Consider the following 12551-nt stretch of genomic DNA (forward strand, 5'->3'; position numbering starts at 1 on the left):
GACTTATTCATTCCATAACTGGAAGCCTGTATCTCCCACTCCCCTTCACCCATTGTCCATCCTCTCCCCACTGGCAACCATCAATTTGTTACTGTGTTTATAAATCTGATTCTGCTTTTGGTTCATTTATTCATTTTTTCTTTTCTTTTCTTTTTTTTTTTTTTTTAGATTTTTTAGATTCCACATATGAGTGAAGTTGCATGGTATTTGTCTTTCTTAGTCTGACTTACCCACTTAGCATAATACCCTCTGTGTTTATAAATCTGATTCTGCTTTTGGTTCATTTATTCATTTTTTCTTTTCTTTTCTTTTTTTTTTTTTAGATTTTTTAGATTCCACATATGAGTGAAGTTGCATGGTATTTGTCTTTCTTAGTCTGACTTACCCACTTAGCATAATACCCTCTAGGTCTGTCCATGTTGTTGCAGATGGCAAGATCCCATCTTTTTTTTTATAGCTGCATAGTATTCCTGTGTGTGTGTGTGTTACCATATCTTCCTTATCCATTCGTCTACTGATGGGCACTTGGGTTGGTTACATATCTTGTAAATAATGTGGCAATAAAAATAGGGGTACATAAATAAATTCGTGGTTTCATTTTCTTTCGGTAAATACCTAATAGTGGAATTGCTGTATCATATGGTATTTCTATTTTTATTTTTTAAAGATTTTATTTATTCATGAGAGACACAGAGGCAGAGACATAGGCAAAGGGAGAAGGAGAGTCCCTTTGGGGAGCCTGATGTGGGACTGATCCCAGGACTCTGGGATCATGCCCTGAGCCGAAGGCAGATGCTCAACCACTGAGCCACCTAGGCATCCCTACTTTTAATTTTTTGAGGAACTTCTACCATGGCTGTCCTAAGGCTGTACTATATGTTTTTTTTTTTAACAATATATGAAAATAGTAGAAGGAGGTCTGATGCAGAAAAGCCATCCAGAATGATATTCTACAAATTAGGAAAATGAGTTGCACGTAAAATATGCAACAAAGAGGATCAGGGCCAAACTTTTTCATTGTGTTAAGAAAAAAAAGAGAATAAGGAGAATAATAATAAATCTGTAGATCATCAAAGCATGTCAGAAATACATGTCCCTAATACAGATCAAAACTGAAGCCTACTTTTTCAAAGAGATATATTAAGAAAGTGATACAAAACATGAAAGAACAACTTACATCTGAAATAACATAAATTGGAAATAAGGTGATAATAGACTGGACAGAATTAGAAACAAAAGAAAAAAATCATTTCCAAAATGAAAACTAAACTACAAAGGATGACAAGAACAAAAAATACAACAGATAATGCCTTAAAAAAAAAAAAAAAGGTAAATATGAGGAACATTTTGAAAATCAAAAGGAAGTGAAGGAGGCATTGGGGATCTAGGTTGGAAACATCCCTGTCTGTAAGGTTTTTTGAAATCTAGTGAGAAACTCAGGCATACAAATAAATTGGGATGTATTATTTCTGAGTAGCTTATATTGGAACAGTATTGAAGATAAGTATTATCAATTCCAGATATAGTATTAAAAACCACTGTCTGAAGGCCCTAGGTCAATATGTAAATGTATACAGAAACCGGACAGGATTCAGCACCTGGAAGAGGGAATAGTACCTTTTAGGCCTGGATTTTGACCTGATGGCAGGCCCCATCCATTTGGAGTTTTGGACTTGAGCAAAAATCAGAAATTTTTACTGGTTTGAAGAACCAGAGGGTAGTATTTAGAACTATGGAAGCAACTGAAAAATGAGGGGAAAAATTTTAGGATGGAGAGAGAGCTATGGAGAAGGAGCAGCAAATTCTACACATAAATTCTGCCCAAATCTCTGGTTGACAGTTGAACTGCACATGGTTGCAGCATGCTTGAAGTAGCCTAGTAAGGCTAAAAGAACAGAATATATTTTAGCTGTCGATTATTACAGAGAGGCAGAATTAAGTTCAGTCAAATTAATTCCCTGCTAAACCAAAGCAAAAAACAATAGTCCTAAAAGGAATATGAACAATTCCAAAGTCTTGGTGACATGATGTCCAGGATACAAAGCAAATTACTAGATATATTAAGAAACAAAATATCCTTGGTGAAAAAGAAAAAGTAATTGTTAGAAATATGGTGATGTTGAAGTTAGCAAAAGTCCTGTTAAAGGATATAAAGGAATATGTGTTCATACTGAAAGAACAGATAACCTTAGTGGAGAAAAACTATAAAACTATAAAAACTATAAAATCCAAATGACTTTCTAGAAAAATTCACTGTAGTATCTTAACAAATTGGAACTGACAGAAGAAAGCACCAGTGAACTTGAAGATGGATCAATAAAAATGATTCAATCTGAAGAACAGAGAAAATAAAGATAAAAAACAGAGTTTGAGAGACTGGTGAGACAATACCAAGTGGTCTAACATATGTGTAATTGGTGAGGAGAGAAAGAAAGGAGAGAAAATTGGAAGATATTTTTTAAAATGGCTGGAAATATTCCAGATTTTGTGAAAGAAGTTTACAGATTTAAGAAACCTAAGTATCCCCACACAGTGAGTACAAAGAGAACCTTACATGGCACATCATAGTCATTCTGTAGAAAACCAAATATAATTAGAAAATTCTGAAAGCAGCCAGATGAAAATGATTTTCAGGGAAAACCCAGAAAGCTGCCAGACAAATATGTAGAGAAGAACACTGATACAAGTGATGGCTGATTTCTCACTAGAAACAATTATGACTAGATGACAGTAGAAGGATATTGTTAAAATACTCAAAGGGAAAATAATGTTAGGCCAAATTTTATATCTAGTGATAGTATCTTTTGAGAATAAAAGTAAAATAAAGACATTTTCAAATGATAACTGCAAATTAATAGTAAGCAGCTTAATGTAAGAAATTCTAAAGAACATTCTTCAGGCTGAATAAAATGATACTAGTTTTGTACTCAAATCTGCAGGAAGACTTGAAGAGCGCAGGAAATGGTAAATGGGTATATGTAAAAGACTTTTTCTATCAAATATATGACTACTTAAAGCAAAAATTATAACATGTATAATTGAGTTTGTATCATGTCAATGATGTAGATGTAATTTACATGAAAATCATAGCATGAGTGGAGTATATGGAGCCATAGGTTGCAAAGTTCTTTATATTTTATGTGAGGTGTTACAGTAATACTGAAAAGTTAATGATGTATAAAACAGCCATAAAAATGCAGAGTTGCAGGTATAAAGTCAGCAGATAAATTAAAATAGAATTATATAAAAATGTTCAGTAAACCCAAAGGAAGATAGGGTTTACTGTTCAACTGTCTTGCTTGAAAGACAATGAAGGAACAAAGTTTAAGAGAAACAATACAGATGGGATCAAAAGGTGTTAGATAGGGAATTCCTGGGTGGCTCAGTGGTTTAGTGTGTGCCTTTGGCCCAGGGTATGATCCTGGAGTCCTGGGATCAAGTCCCACATCAGGCTCCCTGCATGGAGACTGCTTCTTCCTCTGCCTGTGTCTCTACCTCTCTCTCTCTCTGTCTCTCATGAATAAATAATTTTTTTAAAAAAGGTGTTAAATAGAAAAATGGTGGGGGTGCTTGGGTGGTTCAGTTAAGTGTCTGACTCTTTATCTCAACTCAGGTCTTGATCTTAGGGTTGTGAGTTTGAGTTCCACAAAAATATATAGCAAAAAAATTTTAGCAAAATGATAGCCACAAATCCAGTTATATTTATTTTATAAATGTAAGTGGATTAAATAGCGGAATTAATGAAATTTTGATACAGGATGAAAAGGCAAGATGCAACTAGCTGCCATGAACAAGAAATGCACTGTAAATATAAAGATAGACTGAAAGTAAAAGACGAATAAGACATGAAGTAAGTACATGAAGTAATAAGCATAAAAGAACTGAGTCGATTTATAAAATCAGATAAAGCAGAGTTCAAAGCAGAGTGTATATTCAGAGGGCCATTTCATAAGGATAAAGGACCTTAAGACACAAGTCAAATATATATTTACCTAATATTTTAAAATAAATTATATAAAATTGACAAAGGAATGAATTCCACAAACAGATTTTCTTTTTCCAGCAATTTATATGATAGTAAAAAAAGTAAGGACATAGAAAATCTGAACCACCCTCTCTACCATCTTGATCTATTTTATAGAACACTAGACTCAACAGCTGCAGAATACACTTTCTGTTCAAGTAAATGTGGGACATTTGCCAACATACAGCATATAGTTGGCTATAGTATTAAGTCTTGACAAATTTCAGAATATTGAAATCTTAGAGTATTTTTTCTGATTAAGAAGGAATTATAAATCAAATTATTTAAGAATTTTCAGATAATTTGGAAATTAAAATGTTTTTCTAAATTATTGGGGAAATTAGAAAATATTTCCAACTAAATTTTGATGAAAGTACAACATATCAAAATCTGTGAGATGCAGCCAAAGCAGTCCTCACAGGAAAATTTATAGCTCTGAAATGCCTAAATTAGAAAAGAAGAAAGATTAAAAAAAAATCATCATTGACCAAGAGGTTTACCTTAAACAGGCTAGAAAAAGAAGAGCAAGGTAAACCCAAAATAAGTAGAAGGAATAAAATGATAAAGCTAGGGATAGAAATCAATAAATTAGCAATTAAGAGAAAATTAAAGCCAAATGTTTCTTTGAAAGTTCACCAAAATTGATGAACCAGTGGATACTTGGACACAAATTGCAATATCATGAAAGAAAGATTTTTGTCATTATAGATCCTACAGATACTAAAATGTCAAAAAGGGAATATCAAACAAATGTGCCAGTCATTTGACAACTTAGATGAAATGGACAAATTCCTTAAAAGACACAGATTGAACCTGAAAGGAGAGGTAAAACTGTGTTTGCAGAAAGCATGATTGTCTATGTAGAATTTATTAAGGAATCTGTGAAAAAGCTACTGAAACTAGCAAGTGAATTTACAAGACCAAAGATACAGGTTAATATTTGAAAACCTATTACCTATTACTTTTCCATATAAAAGCAGAAAACAGTTGGAAAATGAAATTTGGAAATGTCTATTTACAATAATGTCAACTTAAATAACTAGAAAATAAGATGAAAAAGAAACATAAGACATCTATCTGTCCTGAAAACTACTGAGAGAAATAAATGCAAGAGGACTTAGCTATAGCATACTCATGGGTGAGAAGTCTAAATATTGTAAATATGCTCTAGATTCATTACATTCGTCCTCATAATTCCTGCAGGCTATTTGTAAATATTGAAAAACTCATGAATTTATCATAGAGGAGCATACATGAAGAGATCCTTGCAGTGCACTCAAGTGATTTTTGAAAGAGATGCCAAAGGAATTAAATGGGAGAGAGGAAAATCTGTTCAGCAAATGATGCTGAGACAACTAGATATCCATAAAGGAAAGAAATGAACTCAACCCCAACATCATACCATGTACATCAGTTAATTGGAGTTGTATCATAGACCCAAATGAAAAAGTTAAAAATTAGAGCATCTAGAAGAAAACACATGTTCATGATCTGGGAACAGATAAGACTTTCTTAGGACATGGAAAGCAATAATTGTTTAAAAGAAAATTGATAATGAGACTTTATTAAAATTCTGTTTAGGAGCCTTAAAAATTAATAGGCAGGGGGATCCCTTTAAAAAAATCTTTAAAGAAAACTAATAAGTAGATCATAAACTGGGAAGAAATATTTACAACTGCACATCTAAAAAAAGACAAATCTAGAGTATGTAAAGCACCTTCTGTAGCTCCATTACAGAAAGCCAGACAACTCCATTAAAAAAAAATTGCAAAAAGATCTGAACATTTTGCAGACGCAAGTATGTGAGTGATTAATATGACAAAGCACAAATGATAGTAAACTCTCATGTCCCCTCCAGGGACATGCTCTTCTGGACCACTAAGGGTTAAGGGTGGGTCAGAGACTTAGGTTTTGCTGTATACTTTTTTGAAACTCCTAAATATCTTGTATTAAAAAGTTAATAAAAATCCATCCCAACCTAGTTTTGTGTTTGACTGACTTGCATATTCATGGTACTAGACGCTTACAGAGACGATAAAGAAACCATTGAAGAGACTAATAAACATAAAATGAAAAGAAGTCATAATATGTAATGTGCAAAGTAGAGATACAAGTTTCATTCACCATCACCCTTCCCCTTTCTTCTATTAAACCTTTCTTAGGATACTCATGATTCGCTATAGTTGTGGTATTAATGACCTTTAAAACCATGACTGGGCTAGTGCTGGGTCCCTGTTTTTCTTGGGAGAAAGTCATAAGTTGAGTCTCATAGTGTCTGTGAACAAGAAGGTATACAGCAGTCTCATCCTCTGTTGGGAGTTAGTTCTTCTAGAGTGTTGGCCTTCAGTGTTCTGTCAATGTCTCCAAGATGATTAAGTCAGAGCAAGAGTTTATTTCCTATGCTAGCTGGAGGAACAGAAAAATAATTATGATTAGCTCAACTGCTTTAGCTTGGGTAGGGAGACAAAAGTTTAAGAACTTGAACATTTTAATGGGGGGTCTTTCAAGGGCAAACTTCCAATTCACTTCACAGTTCAAACATATTTTGTATATATTCCATACATATATATTTTTTTATTTTTGGTATTTTTCTTATTTTCCAATGCAAGAAAATCAAACAATGCTGTAGGAGATACAATGACACCTGCTTATTAAGCTCAACTTCTAGGATGAAATCATAAAATTTTAAGGAAATGTTTTAAATTAGTATTACTTTATTATATATTGAAAGTGGTAGTGAATACTTCCTCTGAAAATAGAGAAAATCAAATTTTAATATGACTCGGTTTTTGTGCATTCATTTTTTAAAAAGACTTTTGCTTTATAATCAAGAATTATTAAAAATGAGAGGTAAAAAGGCACCTTAATTTTCACTTCAGTTTACTATGTACTTTAAAAGGAATTTGAAACTGGCCTGGAAGTTTTATGGTGAAGGATTGTAGGTTTCTCTGTTTGTATTACTGTAATAGATGAGTCTGCTGACCCTTACAAATTTAGTTTGACTAAGTCCAAACCAAGACATTGTCCGTAAGGGCATCTGTATATGTTATATTCTTTTTATCTAATGTTTTTAAATGTTATTTCTGGTTTTCTTTGTGCATGTGTGACAGATAATGTTTAAAGAGCAACTTTCACCAAAACAATTGGGTTTCTTAAATGTGACAGAACTTGTTGGAGCTCTTAGCGACATTCTTCGTGTTGAGTTCAGGGAAGGAGAACAAGACTTACTGGTTTTTGATGCTAATATGAAGCCACTAGCATCTGGTGAGTTGAATCACAATATGATGCAAACCTGATTTTTTTTTTTTTTAAAGTGAAGTATAGTTGACATACAATTACGTGAATTTCAGATGTACAACATAATGATTTGACAGTTCCATACATTATGCTGTTCTCATCATGGTAAGTGTAGTTACTGTCACCATATAATGCTATTACAATATTATTGACTGTATTCCCTTTGCTGTATTTTCTATCCCTGTAACTTATTTATTTTTATTATTTTTTAAAAAATATTTTAATTTGAGAGAGAAAGAGAGAGAGCAGGAGCAACGGGAGGGGCAGAGGGAGAGGGAGAAGTAGATTCCCTGCTGAGCAGGGAGCCCAACATCAGGCTCCATTCCAGGATCCTAGGATCATGAACTGAGCCGAAGGCAGATACTTAACTGACTGAGCCACCCAGGTGCCCTGTAACTTATATTATAACTGGAGGTTTGTACCTCTTAATACTCTACACCTATTTTGCCTATCCCCCCACTACCCTCCCCTGACAACTACCAGTTCTTTGTATTTATAATTGTTTTCCATTTTATTTGTTTTGTTTTTTTAGATTCCATCTAGAAGTGAAATCATATGGTATTTGTCTTACTCTTATTTTAGTTAGCATCATATCCTCTAGATTTATCCATGTTGTCACAGATGGCAAGATTTAGTTTCTTTTTATAGCTGAGTAATAATCCATTGTATATATACTAGGACTTTATCTGTGGATAGACACTTAGGTTGCTTCCATAACTTGGCTATTGTAAATAATACTGCAGTAAGCATAGGAGTGCATATATCTTTTTGAGTTAGTGTTTTCATATTCTTTGGGTAAATACCCAGTAGTGGAATTACTGGATCACATGTCATTTTTATTTTTAATGATTTTTTAAGGAAACGTTGCAGTGTTTTCCACAATGGTTGCACTAACTTACATTCACACCAACAGTGCACAAAGATTCCCTTTTCTCTACATCCTGCCACACTTGGTGTATTTCTTGTCTTGATACTAGCCATTCTGATAGGTATAAGGTGATGTCTCACTGTGATTTTGATTTTGCATTTCCCTGATGATTAACAATGTTGTTTCTTTTATGTGTCTGTTGGTCAACTGTATGTCTTCTTTCAAAAAATGTCTTCAGATTTTCTGCCCATTTTTATTTGGATTGTTTTATTTGGTATTGAGTTGTAGAAGTTCTTGATATATTTTGGATACGAACCCCTTATTGGACTTGTCATTTGCAAATATATTCTTCCATTCAGTATGTTACCTTTACATTTTGGTTTCCTTTGTTGTACAAAAGCTTTTTAGTTTGATGTAGCCCCAGTAGTTTATTTGTGCTTTCATTTCCCTTGCTGGAGGAGACACATCTAGAAAAATGTTGGAAAGGCTGATGTCCAAGAGATTACTGCCTGTGTTTTCTTTTAGGACCTTTATGTTTTCAGGTTTCACAGATCTTTAATCTATTTTGAATTTACTTTTGTGCGTGGTATAAATAGTCCAGTTTATTGAAGAGACTGTCTTTTCCCTGTCGTATATTCTTGCCTCCTTTGTCATTAATTGAACATATAAGCATGGGTTTATCTGGGCTTTCTGTTCTATTGGTCTATGTGTCTATTTTTGTGCCAGTACCATACTGTTTTGATTACCATAGCTTTGTAGAATGTCTTGAAATCTGGGATTGTGATACTTCTGGCTTTGTTCTTTTTTGAGATTGCTTTGGCTATTCAGGATCTTTTGTGGTTCCACATAAATTTTAGGGTTATTTAGTTCTATGAAAAATACTGTTGGTATTGGGGCATCTGGGTAGCACATTTGGTTGAGCATCCAGCTGTTGGTTTTGGCTCAGGTCATGATTTCAGGGTTGTGAGATCGAGCCCTGTGTATGGCTCCACACTCAGCGGGGAGTCTGCTTGCGGGGGTTCTCTTTCTCCCTCCCCCTCTGGCCCATTCTCTCTCTCTCTCTCTCTCTCTCCCACTTTCCAGTCCTCAAATAAATAAATCTTTAAAAATACTATCAGTATTTTGATAGGAATTGGATTGAATCCGTACACTTTTTGGGTACTGTGAACATTTTAACAATATTGGTTCTTCTAATCCATGAGCATGGTGTATCTTTTAATTTGCGTCATCTTTAATTTCTTTCATTGATCTTTTATAGTTTTCCTAGGTGTTTTTGTTCTTTATGGTGCAATTATAAGTGGGATTGTTTTCCTAATTTCTCTCAGATACTTCATTATTAGTGTACAGAAATGCAACAGACTTCTGTATATTGATTTTGCATCCATCCATTTAGTGAATTCATTTATTAGTCCTAATAGGTTTTTGGTGGAATTTTTAAGATGTCCTGTATATAGTATCATGTCATCTGCAAATAGTGACAGTTTCATTTCTTCCTTACCAATTTGGATACTTTTTATTTATTTATTTATTTTCTGATTGCTGTAGCTAGTGCTTCCAGTACTGTGTTGCATAAAAATGGCAATAATGGACATCTTTGTCTTGTTCTAGAGAGGAAAAGCTTTGTTTTTCACTGAGTATGATGTTAGCTGTGTGTTTGTCATGTATGGCCTTTATCATATTATGTTCCCTCTGTATCTACTTTCTTGAGAGTTTATCATGAACAGATGTTGAATTTTGTCAAAAGTTTTTTCTGAATCTTTTGAAATGACCATATGGTTTTTAACCTTGAAAACACTTCTGTATTTGTAGACCTTTTTGGTGGCATTTGTTGGCCATAAGTGTAACCTATATCATTAATGAAGACCATCTGAATTTTAAAAATTATTTATTTGAGAAACAGAGTGAGAGAAGGAGAGAGGGCATGTACCTGTGGGAGGTGGGGCAAAGGGAGAGAGGGAGCAGACTAGACTCCCTGCTGAGTGCAGAGCCTGACATTGGACTTGATCCCACAATCCTGAGATCATGACCTGACCGAAAGCCAAGTTTAACTGACTGAGCCACACAGGTGACTCATAGATCATCTGAATTTTTAAAAATATATTTCATTATCCAGATTCTTGGGTAACTGAAGAAATCAGTTTTCTAAAATAGTGATCTGATAGAGAAGCACCAGATCAGTAGTTGTTAACTTTGGATGTGCTTCAAAAACTTTTTAGAAATACATGGATATTTGGAATAAATGGGTGTGCATTGGGACCTAGCACTTGTACTTATTTTTATTTTATTTTTTAAAAATATTTTATTTATTCATGAGAGAGAGAGAGGCAGGCAGAGACACAGGCAGAGGGAGAAGCAGGCTCCATGTAGGGAGCCCGACACGGGACTTGATCCCGGACCCCAGGATCACGCCCCAGGCCGAAGGGAAGTGCCCAACCGCTGAGCCACCCAGGCATCCCTGTACTTATTTTTAAACAAACTTTTTATTTTTGGATAACTTTAGATTTACAGAAAAGCTACAGAGATATTATAGAATTCCTTTCCCATTCTCTAGAATGTTCTTCATTTCCTCTAATAGTAACATCTTATGTTCCCATGTTACATTTATCAAAACTAAGAAATTAATTGTAGTACATTGCTATTAACTAAACTCTAGATTTTATTTTGGTTTTGCCGGTTTTCCCACAATTGTTCTGTTTCTAGATCCACTCTAGAATACCACATTGCATTTAGGATACTTGATTTTGTTTTTTGTGTTTTTCTTCAGACTTCAGTTTTTTTCTTTTGAAATTTTTGAAAGTATTGTAGATTTATATACAGTTATTAAGAACTAATACAGAGACATTCCATGTACTTTTTCCTCTGTTGACTCAGGGGTCATGCTAAATTATAGTAGGATAAGGTATAGTTTTTTTTTAATTTTTTTTAAGATTTTATTTATTTATTCATGAGACACACACACACACACACACACACACACACACACACACAGGCAGACAGAGGGAGAAGCAGGCTCCATGCAAGGAGCCCGATGTGGGACTCGAATCCGGGCTCCAGGATCACACCCTGGGCTTCAGGCGGCACTAAACTGCTGCACCACTGGGGCTGCCCTAATATGGTATAGTTGACCCTTGAACAACATAGGTTTGAATTGGATAGTTCCACTTACATATGGATTATTTTTGTTAAGATCAGTATAGTACTGTAAATGTAATTTCTCTTCCTTGGGATTTTAAAAAATTTTTTCTCTGGCTTTATTAGAAGAATACAGTATATAATACATATGACATACAAAATATATGTTAATCAACTGCTTATGTTATCAGTAGGGCTTCTGGTCATCAGTAGTCTATTGGTAGCTAAGCTTTTGGGGAATCAAAAGTTACATGCAGATTTTTGATTGCATAGGGGGAGGGTTGATGTTGCTAACCCCTGCATTGTTTACAGATCAACTGTACTTGTATTTTTATAAGCTTCTACAGGTGGTTTTGATGGATAGCAAATTTTTTTCCCAAAAGATAAATGCATCTTTGCTGATTTTTTAAAAAAGATTTTATTCAGCTATTTGAGAGAGGGAGACAGGGAAAGAGAGAAACAGAGATAGTGAAAGAGATAGCAATAGAGTGCACAGACAGGGAGGAGAGGGAGAAGCAGACTCCCACGGGAGCCCGATGTGGAGCTTGATCTCAGACCCTGGGATCATGACCTGAGCGGAAGACAGATGCTTAACAGGGTGCCACCGAGGCACCCTGCTTATTTTTCTGAATATTAAAATAATATTCATTTTATGAGTACTTAATACTCATAAATACTCATTTAGTGAGTATTTAATACTATTCTGAAAAATACCACAGATGAGTGGAAAGTTGGAAGTAAACATTTACCATCACTTTACTCCCCTCCTCCAAAACGCTGTTAGAATTTTTATAGTTTTCCAGAGCTTTTCAACATTTATGTAAGCATAGCTAGATTTTTCAAAAATTATAAAAGCAATATTACTAGTTTAAACATTCCAACAATGTAGAGGGTAACTAGGAATTGTTTTAATGGGTCTTTTTTGGACCTCTTGTATATAACATAGCTATCATATGTATAATTTTCTTGCATTATAATAGTATCATACAAATATTGTGTAAGCTCTTGCTTTTTATACTTCATATATTATGGATGGTCTATATCAGCATAAGTTTATTTCATCTTTCTTAAATACAAGAATACAAGATACAATACATCTTTTCTTAAATACAAAGAATTCTTTTATGTGACTATATTCACTGAATCAGTCTTAATCAGTCTTCTATTGACATGTTGAGTGTATTTTTTTTTTTACTATGTAAGATACAATGATAAATATCCTTGTACCTA

General features: G+C 34.1%; 1 protein-coding gene across 4 annotated transcripts in view; it reads left to right on the forward strand.

Annotated features, from left to right (window-relative positions):
- TDRD5 (tudor domain containing 5) overlaps positions 1–12551 on the forward strand; it is a 109847-nt gene that overhangs the window by 37450 nt on the left and 59846 nt on the right. For all 4 annotated transcript variants that reach the window (XM_077901879.1, XM_077901877.1, XM_077901880.1 and 1 more), the window contains exon 7: positions 7135–7288. In XM_077901879.1, the coding sequence (XP_077758005.1) occupies positions 7135–7288 (154 nt within the window). The remainder of the gene's footprint in view (positions 1–7134; positions 7289–12551) is intronic.

Source organism: Canis aureus, chromosome 6 (genome assembly GCF_053574225.1).
Source record: "Canis aureus isolate CA01 chromosome 6, VMU_Caureus_v.1.0, whole genome shotgun sequence".
In the NCBI taxonomy this organism is placed as follows: domain Eukaryota; kingdom Metazoa; phylum Chordata; class Mammalia; order Carnivora; family Canidae; genus Canis; species Canis aureus.